The sequence below is a fragment of the Rhinoraja longicauda genome, chromosome 12 (genome assembly GCF_053455715.1).
Source record: "Rhinoraja longicauda isolate Sanriku21f chromosome 12, sRhiLon1.1, whole genome shotgun sequence".
Taxonomy (NCBI): domain Eukaryota; kingdom Metazoa; phylum Chordata; class Chondrichthyes; order Rajiformes; family Arhynchobatidae; genus Rhinoraja; species Rhinoraja longicauda.
This window is the reverse complement of record NC_135964.1, coordinates 44310970-44330763: the sequence shown is the minus strand read 5'-3', so window position 1 is coordinate 44330763 and position 19794 is coordinate 44310970. Positions and strand designations below refer to the sequence as shown.

At 46.0% G+C, this 19794-nt stretch overlaps 1 protein-coding gene across 1 annotated transcript in view; it reads right to left on the bottom strand.

Annotated features, from left to right (window-relative positions):
- LOC144598975 (cell adhesion molecule DSCAM) overlaps positions 1–19794 on the bottom strand; it is a 565733-nt gene that overhangs the window by 475702 nt on the left and 70237 nt on the right. Inside the window, exons 2-3 of the mRNA XM_078409651.1 lie at positions 7469–7786; positions 6328–6474 (exon numbers count right to left, since the gene is read on the bottom strand). Coding sequence (XP_078265777.1) covers positions 6328–6474; positions 7469–7712 — 391 coding nt within the window. The 5' untranslated portion in view covers positions 7713–7786. The remainder of the gene's footprint in view (positions 1–6327; positions 6475–7468; positions 7787–19794) is intronic.

The window sequence follows — 19794 nt, the reverse complement described above, 5'->3', positions numbered from 1 at the left end:
CTTTTTGTCTACCGTATCTATGCCTCTTATAATTTAAAGAAATATTCACACCGACAGTCTGCTGGGACCAAGCAATTTTGAAATCCAATATGAAATAAGATTTGCAGAGTGGCTCTGTTAACTTTGTATTGATTGCTCTTTGTAACTGTGCTATTGTGGACCTGGAATCCATACAAAATAGCACAAGTATGCTTGCAGCTAGATAAAGATGCTGATTACTGGCATCAGAGAATGGAAATATTACCAACGATGCAGATATAAAATAAATCGACTTATTTACCCCAACATGGTGCAATATAAAGGTGAGAAGAAAATGAGTGCTTTCTCTTCTTTTATTTGCTGCTCTTTGTCTCCCAGTTATTAGGCACATATTGAACTGGCAGTCGACAGGCTCTGGGACTCGATGTACATACAAAAGAAGCTGCCGAGGAAGAAGTCCTTGACAATTCACAGCGTGGAAACAGGCTCTTGCACACACTAGCCAACATGTCCCATCTACACTAGTCCCACCTGCCTCTATTTGGCCCATATCCCTCTAAACCGGTCCTATCCATGTACCTGTGTAAATGCTTCTTAAACGTTGCGATAGTCCCTGCCTCAACTACCTCCTCTGGCAGCTCGTTCCATGCACCTACCGCCCTTTGCGTGAAAAAGTCACCCTTCAGGTTCCTATTAAATCTTCCCCCCCCCCCCTCTCACGGTAAACCTATGTCTTCTGGTTCTCAGTTTGAAGTGAGGGGGTAAATATTTGACAGGAACCTGAGGTGTAACTTTGTTACGACAAGTGATGATAATATATGTTCAGGCCACATCAAAAAGGTCTAAAATTGGCAAAGTGGGAGACTCCTGACTGCCCTCTGAAATGGACGAAAAAGCTCCAGGCAATTAGGAACAAACAGCAAACACTTCACAAGGCCACCAGCATAACCAAGGATGTTTTTCACCCCGGACACTCCCTCGTCTTCCCCTCTCCCATCGGGCAAGAGATACAGAAGTGTGAAAACGCACACCTCCAGATTCAGGGACAGCTTCTTCCCAGCTGTTATCAGGCAACTGAGGGAGAAGGTAGGAGAATGGGGTTAGAAGGGAGAGATGGAACCGCCATGGTTGAATGGCAGAGCACACTTGATGGACTGAAAGGCCTAATTCTGCTCCTGTCACTTCTGTACCTAACTTATGAAGTTAGGTACAGAACCATCCCATGAACGCCTAGAGAACGGTCCTGAGCTACTATCTACCTCATTGGAGACCTGCAGACTATCTTTAAGCGGACCTTATTGGACTTTATCTTGCACTAAACGCTATTCCCTTTATCAAGTGTCTGTACACTGTGGGACGGCTCGATTGTCATCATGTATTGTCTTTCCGCTGACTGGTTAGCACGCAACAAAAAACGTCACTGTGCCTCGGTACATGTGACAATAAATGTAACAAAACTAAAACTAAACTCTAGGTTTTCCAGCAATGTCCATAGCCTAGGATGGGAATACATGGGATTGAATTAGGATCATAGGAAGTCTTGGTTTCAGAGGTCACCAATAAGATCACTACTTCCAAATCCGCAGACCCATCCCAAACATACAAAAAAAGACAAAATGTAATCTCCTAATATTTTAGATTAATAAAGAAAACAAAATTGTTCTCTGGAGAACAAGCTGAGAACATCAACCCCAAATTTGAACACACTTTCCCAGAATGCTCTGTGCTTGGCTACAACGTGGATCGTTTTATGAAGACAGTGCATCTTTTGGTCATCCATCTCTTAGCCATAGAGTCATAGAATGATACGGCGTGGAAACTAGCCCCTCGGCCCAACTTGCCCACACCGGCCAACTTGTCCCAGCTACATTCGTCCCACCTGCCTGCGTTTGCCCCATATCCCTCTAAACCTGTCCTATACATGTACCTGTCTAACTGTTTCTTAAATGTTGGGATAGTCCCAGCCTCAACTACCTCCTCTGGCAGCTTGTTCCATACACACACTACCCTTTGTGTGAAAAAGGTACCCCTCAGATTCCTATTAAATCATTTCCCTTTCACCTTAAACCTATGTCCCCCGATCCTTGATTCACCTACTCTGGGCAAGAAGCTCTGTGCACCTACCCGATCTATTCCTCTCATGGTTTTATACACCTCTATAAGATCACCCCTCATCCTCCTGTGCTCCAAGGAATAGAGTCTCTGCCTACTCGACCTCTCCCTATAGCTCAGACCCTCAGGTCCTGGCAACATCCTCATAAATCTCAGTGTTTGCTTTGACATACTCAAACTGGAGCTTGTGCCAATGACTACAATTGGGGAGCGTGCCAACTTAAAGACTAGTCCTTTGAACATTTTCCTCATCTCCATTTTAATGGTCCCAATGGTATGACATCTCTTTAAAAAATGCAGACAACCGCTAGATTTATAGCTTGCATTTATTGAGAAAATTAACACAACCTTCAGCCCATTAGCTAATTGAATCAAATGCATCAAAAACAATAATAATAATTGAACAATTACCATTCACTCTTGAAAAGCTTCTAACCTATGGCGACATTTGTCAGCAGCTTCTCTGACCTCTGGCATTTAAGGCCCTTAAAGGTTTGCCTCGACACGTGCGCGTTTAAAATATGTCCCCAAGGGGCTCAAATGTGGGTCATATTTAAAGCGCGCAATCACCGGCGAGAGTTGATGACCTCCATTAAATCAACCACAGTTTGTTTGCTGACCGCATTACCACTGGACCTCTACCGCGATAGATATCAGCAGCGGATCAATTAAAGGGATTATGTTGTCAAGAATGATGCATTTTAAAGTTTTTGTTTCACTACAAAAGGATTTTTGCTCCTTCCCCACCCCAACCAAACACACTGAGCAGCTACCGAGGAACTGAAGGATAACGTTGAGGGTTTTATTGACCGGTCCACTTATATTATGTTGTCTGCAGTGTTTGGCCAATTTTAAATGAATTCAGCTTTTAAGGCTGAATTGCTGGAAGCAATACAGCAGAATCCCTGGTGGGGAAAATGTTCCTATAAGGGGGGTTAAGGGGGAAGGGGGAGGGGAAGGGGGGAAGGAGAGGGTGCTGCACCAATGCAGGAGAGGTTTGGGCCCAACGGGTCCAATTGGTCTAGTTGTAACATAAAATCGGACCTACTGTCAACTAGGTTACACTTGTGGATAATTATTTTATTGTGTAATTAAGACCTAGTGTGTTATCTAATAAAGTATTTCTGCTGGGGTGTAAGCTCCCCAAGCGAAATATGAGGTGCTGTTCCTCCAACTTGCGGTGGGCCTCACTGTGACAAGGAAGGAAACTTGGACGTAGAGTTTTCTGACCTGATCAAAGGCAAAAATGAGCCGCCAATTGAGAAACAGTGAGCGTACATTTTAGGATGAACACTGACACAGTGGAGGCCAATTAAATAAGTAGATTTAAAACAATATGTGCCTGCTCAATATCAGGCCTCTTCGCTGGCTTTTATGGTGCCTCAGGGATGCTGTTTTGTATTGAACTCAAAGCTCAGGGCCGGTCATTATTCAATTGATCAAACTTCACAGCCCAAGGGATCCCACCCGCAGGCAAAGAAATACTGGTTTCTGCAATCATGATTAGCAAGAGGAGAGTGGAAGAAAGTGATTTTTTTAAATCCAGCCCGAGTAATTGTTGCACATCGTATTTCTGGCATGAAAACAGTGCCGTGGGTCACCGAAACGTTGTTTGTGAAAGTCCCACAAAAGACCGAAAAATTCATACAAATACACAAATTTGGAGTTTGGATTTTCCAGAAGATGTGTTGAGTGCCTCAACAGTCAATTCCAATTTGAACCAATTTTCAGTTACTCCAGCATTTTGTGCCTTTGCTCAGTCCGCCTTAACCAACCTGATCTCCCGGTGGCTCAGCACTTCAACTCCCCCTCCCACTCCCAGTCTGACCTTTCTGTCCTGGGCCTCCTCCATTGTCACAGTGAGGCCCACCGCAAGTTGGAGGAACAGCACCTCATATTTCGCTTGGGGAGCTTACACCCCAGCGGTATGAACATTGATTTCTCTAACTTTAGATAGCTCCCCTGTCCCTCTCTTTCCTCTCCCCCTTCCCAGTTCTCCCACTGTCTTCCTGTCTCCCACTACATCCTTTTTTTGTCCCACCCCCTCCCCTGACATCAGTCTGAAGAATGGTCTCAACCCGAAACGTCACCCATTCCTTCTCTCCTGAGATACTGCCTGACCCGCTGAGTTACTCCAGCATTTTGTGATATCTTCAAATGTCTGGCTCTGTTTCCCCCTCCCTACCCACCCAGCCCAAGTTGTCGGATGAAATTCTATGCACTGTTTCGTTTTGCAATCAAGACCAATTGATCAGGGAGTGAGAAAATAAATTGCTGCTGCCAGGTTAAGTGGTGCAAATGTTCAGTCGCACTACCACCCTATCTACCTGTGTCGCCGTTATAGGGAACTATGTAACTGCGCTCCTAGCTCTTTCTGCTCTACAAACACTCCCCATGACCCTGCCATTCATAAATTCATAAGTGATGGCAGCAGAATCAGGCCATTCGGCCCATCAAGTCTACCCCGCCATTCAATCATGGCTGATCTATCTTTCCCTCTCAACGCCATTCTCCTGCCTTCTCCCCATAACCCCTGACACTGGTACGAATCAAGAATCTGTCAATCTCTGCCTTAAAAATATCCATCGACTTGGCCTCCACAGCCTTCTGCGGCAAAGAATTCCACAGATTCAACACCCTCTGACTAAAGAAATTCCTCCTCATCTCCTTCCTAAAAGAACGTCCTTTTATTTCGAGGCTAAATAGGTCCTGCCCTGGTTTGACTTCACAAAATGCAACATCTCGTACTTATCTCCATTAATCTCCATTAGCCATTCAACAGCCCACTTGTCCAGCTTATCACGATCTTGTGCTAATTTTTAACAACCATAGATCGCAGGTCCAAACTCTGAGAAAAGGCTCCAAATAATCCAATGGTACCCAACTCCAGGCAAACTGATGGAACTAAACTGTTCTTTTACGACTCACCGAGCAGGTGAAAGTCTTTCAGTCAAGAGCTCCCAGTGGTAGATGATGGCATGTGTGTTTTAGCTCGAGCCCATGCAGAACTCTAGTATTTGGCATCTCTATTCAGCAATTGGCTTAAACAGATTTTCCCTTTTTAACCACAAACATCGCAAATGTCAGTGTTTCCAAACGAAGACTTAACCAAATAAAAAAGTTTGCACTTTCAAATGAGAAACTGTTACTTGAGTCCCAACATTTGTGGAAAAAACAGACAGAGGGACTTGGTGCTTGTTCTTCAGTCTAGAGTTGCACCTCTCCCATTTAGGGTTCGATGCATGATTATCGCTGTCTCCCAGTCCTGCAATCCTGGGCTCAAAGATGTCTGAATTAGATAGACACTGGTAGCAAACTGCACGCATTATGGGCAAACCAACGTGTTTATAGATATCAATCGCTCAAGCAATGCACAGCATGTCAGACCAACTATTTCTGCCGCTCTTCTTAGCCACACACCTCAACATTTATCAAAAAAGATGAATGTATGATCTTTGGGAAAAAATGATGAATAATATCAGTTCAAAGATCAAGCTCTGTTCCATACCAAACACCAGGCAAAATGTCATTGACTGTGGCACCAACATGTTGCATGAGGATAGGACATTATTTACTGCACAACATGACTAGTACCATACCTTATTTTTTGCATGTTAATAGGACACAAATCACTGAAGCACATTCTCCAAGAAATAGAAAGCAGATCATTCCATCGGGCAGACGATACAAGGCCTTCTATGCCCGCACCTCCAGACTCAGGAACAGCTTCATCCCCAGGGCCATAGCTGCTATGAACCGGTCCTGCTGAGCCGGATGGCCACAACGCATAGATCAACTTGCACTTTACCCTGTCCAAAACTGTTACAACTGTTCGTTTCGTTGGGTTGCTGCTGTCTAAATTACCTAAATTAGTGCATCGTATGGGAGGCGCATTCCCAATCTCGTTGTACCCCTGGGTACAATGACAATAAAGATATATTGTATTGTATTGTATTGTATTTGCGAAGTCTTTGAACCAGATTTTTTGGGGCTCACTGATGAAATTCATAATTAATGCTCGCTTAACTCTTGAAAGAGATGGAAATCTGAAGCTTACACAAGGTAGCACGAGAAACAAAATCTCTTCAACTTTCAACCCAGGTCAACAGCAATGCTTGGACATTACCAGTCTCCAGTCGAGAAAGAGTTTGGTCGCATTTTGTCACAATTGAAGAATATCTTTTAACCGTCCTTGGACTTGATGGAAAGGTGTGAAAGAAGTGAACGTGATCTTACCTGAGACAAGTGAGACTGTGTCTTTCTCCCATGACACTACAGTGATATAACTCTCCACAGAGGAGGGGATAATGCACTTGAAGACTGCTATGTTCCCTCGCATGGCTTTTTGATCCTCAACACGGACAGTATAGGGCACTCGTAAGACTGGGAATGGAAAGCAGAATTGGGTTGGTGTCAGCCAAACAGGAACAATCTTCAATAAACGACAGCGCCTTAAAATTGTCGCGTTAACATTGGAGCCCAATCCACCGCTGCTGCAAGAACAGTGTGGTTCAGCACAAGCCACTTGGCAAATCATTCTGCCACTGTGACTTTAGTTACTTAAAGCTCTGGGGTTCCATCCTTAAGCCACTCCGTCATTCTAACTCGGCACATCAATGCAGCTGGTAGAGCTGCTGCCTCCCAGGTCAGAGTGATAGAGTCATTATTATCATAGAGTTACACGTTGTGGGAACAGGCCCTTTCACCCAACTTGCCCACAACGACCAACATGTCCCATCTACACTAGTCCCATCTGCCTGCGTTTGGCCCACATCCCTCTGAACCTGTCCTATCCATGTACCTGTCCAAATGTTTCTTAAATATTGCATTACTACCTGCCTCAAATACCTCCTCCGGCAGCTCGTTCCATACACCCACCTCCCTCTGTGTGAAAAAGGTACCCCTGAGGTTCCTACTAAATCTTTCCCTCCTCACCTTCTGTCCTCTGGTTCTCGGTTCCCCTGCTCTGGGCAAGAGACTCTGTGTGTCTACCCGATCTATTCCTCTCCGGATTTTGCACATCTCTATAAGATCACCCCTCATCCTCCTACGCTGGATCCTGACCTCAGGTGTTGACTGTGTGGAGTTTCCACCATCTCCCTGTGACTGTGCTGGATTCCTCCGGGTGCTCCGGTTTCCTCCCACATCCCAAAGACGTGCGATTTGTGGGCTAATTGGCCTCTGCAAATTGCTCCTTGTGTGTAAGGCGTAAATGGGGTAACAGAGAACTTGTGTGTCTGGTTAAGTGCGTCTAAATTCAAATAGACAGCGCGCTCACATTGGAAGGAACATATGAGCAAACAACATCTGGCCAACATTGTAAACCAGTCAAATCACTTTGCATCAGGTACAACGAGATAATTCACAAGCTACTCACCGGCCTTAATGTGAATATCCTGACTTCTAATTTTCCCTGAAGGATTTTCTGCTGTGCAATAGTACAAACTGTCATGGATTAAGTTATTAAAACTCGAAGGGGGGAAGGGGAAGATCTGGAGAGTGCCGTTCGGATGGACCTGCCGGATCCCTGGAACGTCGTACATCTCTTCCCCGGTTGCAAGGTACCAGTGAAGTACTGTGGGGGGCTTCCCTGATGCAGGGCATGATAACAATGTCCCCATGGTACTGGCGAAGACTACCTCTTGCAGAGATCCATTGACAAAATATAAGCTGGACTGCAGGTCTTCACTGGCAACTGTAACGAGACAAAGAAATGCAATCTGTTTTACAATGCGACAAAATAAATTCATATTCTCAAATCAGTGTTAGCCTAGTCCAGTGGGCAGCACGGTGGCGTAGCGGTAGAGCTGCTGCCTTACAGCGCCAGAGACCCGGGTTCGATCCTGACTACTGATACTTGTCTGTATGGAGTTTGTGTGTTCTCCTCGTGACCTGCATGGATTTTCTCCGAGATCTTCAGTTTCCTCCCACACACCAAAGATTTACAGGTTTGTAGGATAATTGGCTTGGTATAAATGTCCCTAGTGTGTGTAGGATAGTATTAGTGTACGGGGATCGCTGGTCGGCATGGACTCGTTGGGCCGAAGGGCCTGTTTCCGCGCTGTATCTCTAAACTAAATTAGTCCATCACCAATTATTCAAACAGGCTCAGTTAACAGTACTCTTGCCTTTGAGTGAGTAGATAGTGCAGTTTAGTTTAGTTTAGTTTAGTTTAGTTTAGTTTAATTTAGTTTAGTTTAGTAAACAGCCCCTTCGGCCCACCGAGTCCGCGCCGACCAGCGATCACCGCACACTAACACTATCCACCACACACGAGGGACAATTTACAATTCTACCAAGCCAATTAACCAACAAACCTGAATGTCTTTGGAGTGTGGGAGGAAACTGTAGCTCCCGGGGGAAACTGAAGCTCACAGACAGCACCCATAGTCGGGATCGAACCTGGGTCTCTGGCGCTAGAGGGCAGCACCACCACCACCACCACTTCGCCACCGTGCCCATGCCACAAGTCTATTGTCTTGAGCACAAATTTCCATTGCAATACTGAGAGAGCCAAAGGTTTTTTCTCTCAGTGAACCAAACTGTGAAGCCATTTTAGTGCATGAAAAAGATCCTGCACTGTCTTGACCTTACTCCATCCATTAAAAAAAAACCACCAAGTTACTTTTCTTTTAAGCGCACTGCCTATGAATCTGTGTAATAGCGGGGACAAAGCAAAAGCAAAACAGAGAGTAGAAGCAAGGAACTACAGATTGCTGGTTCACCAAAGAAAGACAGAACAATGCTGAAGTAACTCAATGTGTCAGGCAGCATCCCTGAGAGAGAGGTGACATTTTGGGTCGGAACCCTTTGTTAGACGAGAGGAAACAGCCAAGTCACCATTTTACTCCAGTTACGTAGGATTTTAAACATTAACGTGAAGTAAATGTCCAATACCACCTCCCATTCCTCCAACAGAAGAGCCAGCAGTGACTGCGTTAGCCTCACCAGCCACCTCCGAAGCCCCCAAACCAGAGTGAAAGCATGTCTCCTCAATCCTGAGGGACCACCTATGACGAAGGAGAAAATCAGCAGAGCTCGCAGGTGCTGCTCTGAAGAAGAGATGTCCAATTGACCAACGTTTTATGCTTCAGTCTTTTCTTTAGACTTTAGGGATACAACCGGGAAACAGGCCCTTCAGCCCTCCGAGTCCACACCAACCAGCGATCACCCCGTAGACTAACACTATCCTACAAAAGGGACCATTAGATAATTTTTACCGTAGCTAATTAACCTACAAACTTGGAAGTCTTTCAAATGTGGGAGGGAAAAAAACAGCACCTTTCTGCAGGGGTGCTACCTGACCCACGTTCGTTCCGCTGGGTTGTTTAGCTCCCCAAGCGAAATATCCAATCCTTGCTCATTTGTGAAGCTCTCCGACGCTGGGAATGTTTTTATAATCTTCAGTCTCCACTCTTTGGTGCATGGCACCAAAAAAATAAAGAGAATGAATGAGCTTCTGTTTGAAATGTCTCCATGTGACATCAAAGAACAAACAGTAAACAATGGGCCAATTTCTGATGTGCATCTGGGATCGCTGGATATTCTGGGTGAGGGCTAACACTTTGGAGACATGTGCGGGCATCCCTCAAATTACACTTGTCCTCTTTATGCATTTTCATTTAACTGACCCTTCAAGGTTTGGGCCCTGATTTTCAATTCTATTTCTAACTGTAGTGTATCACTCTCCATCCAGAATATCCATGCTGAATTTCACCCAGCCTTTTCAACTTACACATCTTCCCCCCAGAAATTTTACAAAGATGCAACCCTTTAGCAAAACACAAATCACACGTTTCTTAAATTGGTATTATTCTAGTCCATCACGAATGATTCACACAGGCTCCGTTAATGTTACTCGTGTCATGGAGTGGGTCATCATTTCTTACCCAAAGGAATGGTTGTACCTCCGTGTCATATTAATCTAACTGAAGAAGAAGTCTCGACCCAAAACGTCCCCCCATTCCTTTTCTCCAGAGACTCTGCCTGGCCCGCTGAGTTGCTCCAGCATTCTGTGTCTATCTTCGGTGCAAACCAGGAATCTGCAGTTCCTTCCTATGCTTAACGTACTGTTGGCTCAGATGTTGGCTGGTGTGAACTCTGGTTAAATTCTTTAGGTAGCCAGTGCTATAGTCACTGCCCAACTCACATGTCAAGGATGGTTAGTTAAAGAGTACCGAAACAGGCCCTTCGGCCCACCATGTCCACTGCGACCATCAAGTACTCACCTATACCAATCTCATTGGTCAGCATTTAAGTCATGGTTTAGTTTAGTTTAGAAATACAGCATGAAAATAGGCCCCTCAGCCCACCAAGTTCACAGCCAACCATCAATTGCCTGTTCACACTGATTATATGTTATCCCACTTTGTTATCCACTCTCTACACACCAGGGCCAGTTCCTTCCTGCAAGTAAACAAAACCAATCTTGCTGGAGCTTTAACACCATCTGGGTAGAAATAAGGGCAGGTTTTTTGATTACCTCTGCGATCCAGGTGAATTTATACACATCTGTACTATTTGGGAATGACCTGTTTCGAGGTTTTGATTATCCATTACGGTTCCTAAAGTGCTGATGTCCATGGAAGCCAAGCAGATTTCTGCAGGACACACTTAGGCGAGCCCGTAGTATAGTTCAGGCCCAATGTGTACTTCAGGAACGAATAAGGGTGATAGGAGAATAACTTACTAAATCAAAGAAATCTCCCAGAGTAGTGGAGTTGCATGTTTCATTCTTTGTTCAATAATGGATGCTGGCCAGTGTTTTGAACTCCATGTTCTCCCCTTAGGGTTGCTTTCTCCTTTAATTAATATTTCAGCAAAATATTTGGAGGATGAACAATGGAATATCGTAGGATGGGATGTGCACTCCACCGAGGTGGCATAAATAATACAGCTGCGGCGAGCCTGGATGATTCGTGACAGCGAAGCAGAGCTGCCCAGAGTCTGCAGAGTCTGCTGGATGAAGACCCGCGTTGGTGTAGCCGCCTTTCACAACCCGAGGACACCCTAGAGCAACTGCAACTAATGAAGTGCTTCTGAAGTGTGGTCACTGTTGCCTTGGCGAGGTAATGATGCTCAATGATGCTGTTGAGGAGTAAACACACTGTCCGGGATATGTATGAATGAATGAATGAATGAATGAATGAATGAATGAATGAATGAATGAATGAATGAATGAATGAATGAATGAATGCATGCATGATACTTTATTATCACATGTGGCATGTCATAGGGAGATTCTTTGTTTTGCTTACACAAGTATGCAAAGAGTGGCCACATAATGGGCGCCGGCAAAGTTGCAAAGGATTCCATTTCATACGTTTCATTCATTTGTTCTTTCTAGCTTTTCATACCTCTGGTTTCCCTCTCCCCTGACCCTCAGTCTGAAGAAGGGTCTCGGCCCGAAACGTCACCTATTCCTTTTCTTCAGAGATGCTGCCTGACACGCCGAGTTACTCCAGCACTTTGTGTCTATCTTCCGTGTAAACCAGCATCTGCACATTGCATTGCAAGAGTTTAATTTCAACTTCACCGGCCGTGTTGGGCTGCACCTGTTGTGAGCAGCAAGTCTGATTTCTGGCCTCATTGATAACATTCTGAGTTAAATACTTCTGAGTTCAAGCCCTGCTCCATAGCTCTGGGTACAAAAAAAGGACGTAAAGTGCTGGAGTAACTCAGCTGGTCAGGCAACATCTCTGTCACTGTCTTTGACTCCATGACCCAATGAACCAGATTGTGCTGTAGAACCTGTGGATGTTATGGCTAGCAGTAAGAGAGGCCCCTGTTAGCCTGGGAGCAATGCAGGAGACAATAGCCCTGTGGGTTTTGGTCTTCTGTGGTTTGAAAAGCAAATGTAATAACTCAACTCACTTGGCATCCAGCTGAAGTGATTTTACTTTGCACCATTGTGACATCTCAGCACATAAAATGGAGTGAGATATTCAGGAGTCTATGTGTCTAATACGAATTAGGCAGCCTTGGGTTGACTTCTCTAAAAGGCAGTGTGGCTCGGAATCTATACCACGACCATTTTGACTACTTGCTCCCAGCCCAGCACCTAACTTCTATCTCCTCAGGTATTGATCAACCTACAGGCCTTTTTTGAAATCCAATCTTTATTCTCACGGGAAATAATTTCATGAGTTCATAGGTTGTTGGAGCAGAATTAGACCATTTGGCCCTTCATGTCTGCTCCCCCATTCAATCGCGGCTGGTCTATCTTTCCCTCTAAACCCCATTCTCCTGCCTTCTCCCCATAACCCCTGACACACAATGTCTTTAAGTGACATGGACAAGACTCCAGGTAAATCTGATATAAATGTGTTTTGATTAACGGAGTTTAATGCTTTGAGCTGCCTAATGAGTGCTATTTTAAAATGAGCCTGTTATCATGAAGGACTGAAGTGAACAGCTCAGGCTGTGAATTGTCGTTTTGTCAGAGATTTAAATCTACAGACAAACAAAAGTCTTCCAGTAAATGTGCATATGTCACAGAAGCAACCTGCTAACAGGTGCGCTGAGGGGAAATAGAGCTGGCATCTCCCTTGTTTAAGAAGCTAGATGGTGTCATCAGAAGTCACAATGAGATGGAGAGGACAGGTTTAGAGGGATATGTGCCAAGGAGAGGCCAGTGGGACTAGTGTAGTGTATCTATACACTGTAAATGGATCAATTGTAATCATGCATTGTCTTTCTGCTGACTGGTTAGCGCGCAACAAAAGCTTTTCGCTGTACCTCGGTACACGTGACACTAAACTAAACTAGGTGGGACATGTTGGTCAGCGTGGGCTGAAGGGCCTGGTTCCACAATGTATGACTCTCAGCCTCCAAGTCAGCATTTGGAACATACTTCTTGGCCAAACTGGGAAATGGCTGGATTATTAATGCTGCCTAATTGCTTCAACATCCCAATTAATTTACTCTGAGGAAGGACATCAAAGGTCTCTTCGATGTTTCGGCCAAGCCTAGTCAATAAGTTGCGAGATGCAGCGAAAGAGCCAGACCTGCTCCTCTTACTTGATGTGTTAACAGAGTTGGTGCAGTATCGATTCATTTGCGACCTTGGTACACCAAAATGAGGCGAGAATGTTTCGTTTTGAGTTTAGTTTAGAGATACAGCATGGAAACAGGCCCTTCGGCCCACTGAGTCCGCGCCCACCAGTGATCCCCGCACATTACCATGACCCTACTCACACTCGGGTCAATTTTACATTTACCAGCCAATCAACCTACAAACCTGCACGTCTTTGGAGTGTGGGGGGAAACCGAAGATATCAGGGGGAAAACCCACGCAGGTCACGGGGAGAACGGATAGACCCTGTGCGGAAAGCCGCCATGGTCAGGATCGAACCCCGGTCTCTGGCGCTGTAAGGCGGCAACTCTACCGCTGCGCCACCGTGGCCACCCTTGCTGCCGTGCCCACATGCAGGACGGAAGAGTCATCTTTGGCTATAAGCTCGGGTCCAAGATTGAAATCAAATTCTGGGCACTGACTGAGACGAGAAGGGACTCGCAGCGAGCCAAACATCCAGCCCGGCAATTCGAACACTCTGAGATTCATACCCAGTGGTGCTGCCCTGCCTGACAGATCACTTCAAATGTACAGCATCCTCTGGGGAAAACATTCTCTGCCATTGGAATTAAATTTCTTGCTGGTATACACGTTAGTTTAAAGGAATACTCCATGAAGCAGAGCCTGCATTAATTCTGCTGCGTGGCAAGGGTGTGGATAACAATCGTTCAGCTGACAGACGCCTCGTTGTCTTGTTTAGGTGATGAAGTGCCATTATCGCAGCTGTCGTTTCACTGGCTTGCTTATCTTTACTCACGGCATAAGATTGTGCATCGCTCAACACCGCAGTATGTGATGCGTTGAAACATTAGGGGCGGCGCGGTGGCGCAGCGGTAGAGTTGGTACCTCACAGCACCGGAGATGCAGGTTCGATCCTGACCTCTGACATTTGGACACGTACTTCAATAGGCAAGGCACTAGTAGATACACAGCTACTGTTAAGGTGGCACAATGGCGCAGGAGTTGCTGCCTGAAAGTGCCAGAGACCCGGGTTCGATCCTGACCTTGGGTGCTGTTTGTGCGGAGTTTTGTACGTTCTCCCTGTGACCGTGTGGGTGATCTCCGGGTGCTCCGGTTTCTTCCCACATTCCAAAGATGTGCGGGTTTGTACATTAATCGGCTTCTGTGAATTGCCCCGAGTGTGTAGGATGAGATAGCGTAGAACTAGTGTATGGTTGATCGATGATCAGCGTGGACTCGGTCGGCCGAAGGGCCTGTTTCTACGCTGTATCTTTAAAATCTAAACTTTAAACTGGTGATACGTTGCAAGAAGCGCATGGAAGAATTTGTGGCTGACTTAGCCATTTTAAAATTTAGTCAGAACCTTATTCTCCAGGGTGGAAATGTGCTTAGATTTTAGTTTAGAGATACAGTGTGGAAACAGGCCCACCAGCCCAATGAGTACGTGCCGACCAGCAATCATCCCGTACACTATCACTATCCTAAACACTAGGGAAAATTTACAATTTTACCCAAGTCAATTAACCTGCACGTCTTTGGAGAGTGGGAGAAAACCCACACAGTCACAGGGAGAACGTAAAAACTCCGTACAGACAGCACCCGTAGTCAGGATCAAACCCAGGTCTCTGGCGCTGTAAGGCAGCAACTCTACCGCCACACCGCTACTACCGCCTGAGTCATGGATTGGAAAGCATAGTTTTAAGTGAGAGGAGTAAACTTTGAAGGAAATGTGCAGGGCAAAATTTTATTTTTACAGAGAGTGGTGGGTGCCAGGTGTTGTGGTGGAGGCAGATACAATGGAGAGATTTAAGATAGACAATTCCTCCTCATCTCCTTCCTAAAGGAACATCCTTTTATTCTGAGGCTATGGCCTCTGGTCCTAGACCAGAAACTAGTGGTCTCCACGTCCACTCTGTCCAGTCTTTCACTATTCGGTGAGTTTCAATGAGGTCCCCCCTCATCCTTCTAAACTCCAGCGAGTAGAGGCATCAAATGCTCATCATATGTTAGCCCACTCATTCCTGGAATCATTCTTGTAAACCACCTTTGGACCCTCTCCAGTCCCAGCACATCCATCCTCAGATATGGAGCCCAAAATTGCTCACAAAACTCCAAATGCGGTCCGGCCAGTGCCTTATAGAGCCTCAGCATTACATCCCTGGTAGTAACTCAGTAGCTGGAATAACTCAGCGGGTCAGGCAGCATCACTGGAGAAAAAGAGCAGATGACGTTTCGGGTCTTTGTTTCCGTTTAGAGATACAGCGTGGAAACAAGCCATTCGGCCCACCAAGTCCTGGCCGACCAGCGATCCCCGTACATTCACACTATCCTGCACACACTAGATGGGCTCAATGGAAGGGAGGTTGGTTTACGTGATGGTCTGGGCTACGTCCTCAACTCTCTGCAATTTCTTGCGGCCTTGTATGGAGCTGTACCCAAACCAGGCTGTGATGCATCCTGATAAAATGCTTTCAGTTTGGTTTAGTTTAAAGATACGGTGTGGAAACAGGCCCTTCGGCCCACCGAGTCCGCACCGACCAGTGATCCCCGCACATTAATGCCATCCTCCATTAGGGACAATTTTTACATTTATACCAAGCCAATTAACCTACAAACCTGCACGTCTTTGAAGTGTGGGAGGAAACCGAAGATCTCGGAGAAAACCCACGCAGGTCACGGGGAGAAAGTACAAACTCCTTACAGACAGCGCCCGTGGTCGGGATCGAACGCGGGTCTCCGGCGCTGTAAGCGCTGTAAGACAGCAACTGTACCACTGAGCCACTGTGCCGCCCGTACTAATCCAGAATCTATCTATCGAGGTCAACACACATCAGAATCTATCCAGCTTGTAGGTCGAGACCCTCCTTCAGACTGCTCAGTCACACTGCTGGCATCTTTCACTGCAACAAGACAACACGACTGCATTGTCTTGTAGTGGATGATCGTTCATTCATTGAGATGCAAATCACTGCAGAAATTGTCAATGATTGCTTCGCAATGCACCAGGAATATCGACCCCCTTCTCTACAGATAAACCTGGGCCATCTGGAATCTGGGTTTGAAGAACACTCAGCCTGACACACTGAACCACAACCAAGATATTGTCCAAGGAGTTTTATCTGTTGCCGGCTCTGATTTATTCTAGCCTTTTATCGTCTCCAGTTTCCCCCCAGCCCACCGCCCCCCCCCCCCCCTCCCCCCCCACTTCTACTTGCAGTCTGAAGAAGGGTTCCGACCCAAAACGTCACCTATTCCTTTTCTCCAGAGATGCTGCCTGACCCGCTGAGTGACTCCAGCTTTGTGTGTCTATCTTCAGTATAAACCAGCATCTGCAGCTCCCTCCTACACACCAGACTTTCCTCTTTGACTTCCCATTGTTTGTACACTGAGCAGCCCGTGTGAAGGGTCATCTACACTTTTCTGCCCCTTAGATGACTCAGCAGTGTCGTATTGGGCCTCTGCACCAGCAAGAACGACTCCACACTGCGACTGAGTGGCACTATTAACATTTGCTTGGGTTTACAAAGACCCTTGCTGAACATGAATGCACACTGGAGTGTTGGACTGAAAGAGCAATGGAGCACTCACACAGACTCTCACACACACTCGCACACACTCACACTCACATACACACACAGAATCACACACACACTCGCACACACTCACACTCACATACACACACAGAATCACACACACACTCGCACACACTCACACTCACATACACACACAGAATCACACACACACTCACACACACAGAATCACACACACACAGACTCACACACACATGCAGACACACTCACACACAAACACACTCACACACAAACACACTCACACACACACTCACAGACTCACACACACACTCACACACACACTCACTCACATACACACACAGAATCACACAGACTCACACACACACTCACAGACTCACCCACACACTCACTCACATACACACACACACCCACAGACTCACCCACACACTCACACACACAGACTCACCCACACTCGCACACTCACTCACTCACACACACACACTCACCCACACACTCACATACACACACACAGAATCACACACAGACTCACACAAACACTCACACACAGAATCACACACGGACTCACACACACACTCACACAGACTCACCCACACACACAGACTCACCCACACACTCACACATACTCACCCACACTCACACAGACGCACAAACACACTCACACACACTCACTCACATACACACAGACTCACACACACACTCACACACACACACTCACACACACTCACCCACACACTCACACTCACATACACACACACAGAATCTCACATACAGACTCACACACTCACACACACACACGCACACTCACAAACACACTCACACACACTCACACTCACCCACACACACACATGCACACAGACTCACACAGACACAGACTCACACACACTCACACTTGCACACACGCACACACACACACTCTCACACACACACACATAGACTCACACACACACACACACCAGACACAGACTCACACACAGACACAGACTCACATACACTCACACTTGCGCACACAGATTCACACACACACAAATACACACACACACAGACTCACACACATACACACACACACACATACATGCAGCACAGTGGTGCAGCACCAAGACCCACGTTCAATCCTAACCGCGGTGCTTATCTCTACGGAGTTTATACGTTCTCCCCGAGATCTGCGTGGGCTTTCGCCAAGATCATCGGTTCCCTCCCCTTTACGCCAAAGACGTACAGGCTTGTGGGCTAATTGATTTGGTATAATTGCAAATTGTCCCTAGTGTGTGTCGGGTGGTGTTAATGTGTGGGGATCGCTTTTTCTCCAGAGATGCTGCCAGTCAGTTACTCCAGCATTTTGTGTCTCAGGGTCTGAGATGCAATACCCATTCCGAGGAGTGCCAAGCAACATGGTCCAACAAGCAGAAGACAGGCTTGTTTGTAGAACACTGCTTTGTTTCTATCTTCGCCAGATGACAGTCACATCATTCCATGCCAATTGCTCCAGACTTATAAACCTGGCGGAAACCCATCGTCCCGCCCGTGGGATTATTTTCTTCTGACTGCTGTAACCATAAGGTTAACAGCTCGACCTTTGCAAGCATGATCGGAAAAGAAGGCAGCTTCTCTTGAATTCTGAAAGTATGTCAACTTTATGTGAACTCTTTACTCGAGAGTTCACGTAAAGTTGACATATTCTCAGAGTTCACATGAAGATGACTTATTTTCCCATGAAGAGGAAGGGGAATCAGAAGCCATAACTGACGGAGAAACTCAACGGATGGCTTAACTCAATGGGGCCCAGGTCCTGACATTAAGGATGGAAAAGAGATCAATGGAACAATGGCATTGTTAGTGCAGCGCTAAAGTTGCCGCCTTACAGCGCCAGAGACCCGGGTTCCATCATGACTGCGGGGGCTTGTCTGTACGGAGTTCATACGTTCTCCCCGTGGTCTCTGGGATCTTCTCCGGGATCTTTGTTTACCTCCCACACTCCAAAGACATACAGGTATGAAGGTTAATTTGGCTTGGGATTAATGTAAATCGTCCCATCGTGTGTGTGGGATGGTGTTCATGCGCAGGGATCGCTGGTCGATGCTGAGACGGTGGGCCGAAGGCCCTGTTTCCGCGTTGTATCTCCAAACTAAACTAAAAAACAAAGACGTGTCTTGAGTATCCAAAGCTTAAATGACCAAAGATACACAAGGATCTTGGACAGAGGTACATCAAGAAACCTTTAAGATGACCAGAAGACACCTGAGCTAGACTGTACCAATAACAATGAGAGGTCATTAAGGACATCAGCAGCAATAACCCAGGAACAACCAATGCAAGATGGAGGCCTTGAGTTCAGATGTAGCAACAAAGAACTGCAGATGCTGGCTAATGGACAAAAGGACACTAAGTGCTGGAGTAATTCAGCAGATCAGGCAACATCTCTGGAGAATATGGATAGAAATGTTTTGTGTCGAGTCCCTTTTTCAGACTCGATAGGTGACATTTCGGGTCAAGATCCTTCGTCAGACTCTTTTTAGGTCGAGCCCCTTCTTCAGACAAGCAGGGTCCAAATCCAAAACATTGCCTATCCATTTTGGAACATCATAAATAACTCTGTTCAAGACAGTGCTTGGAATGGGTGGCCAAATACACTTCTTCTGAACCATTCCATTCCTTTATATTTAATTCTAAAAAAGCCTTGTGAGAAATCAATTGGCTTTCTGGCCATGAAACAGTGCGCTGAAAAGTAATAAGCAGAAATCCATAAGACGTGTTCGGAATAGGCTGACAGTTTGCTTATGGGGTGCAGAAGGGATAACCAAAGTACTGTTAATGACATGTCCCACAGACATGAGACAATGATGAATGGCTCTCTCCAGCCCCCTCCCCCTCCTGAACAACAACATCTCAACTAGGTCTTATGAACCAACGTCCTTTAAAGCTGTGTTCTGGTAGGCTTCGCTTTCTCGTACCCTGAGGACAAGTAGCATTTTGCATAGGTCACGCACCGCACTTAATCACGTAAAATTAGGTCAAGGCAAAGGAAGGGAGACACAAACTAACTGAGCTAGACTACACCAATTACAATGTACTAGCTTCAATGCAGAAACAAGGAACTACAGCTGCTGGTTAACCCTAACC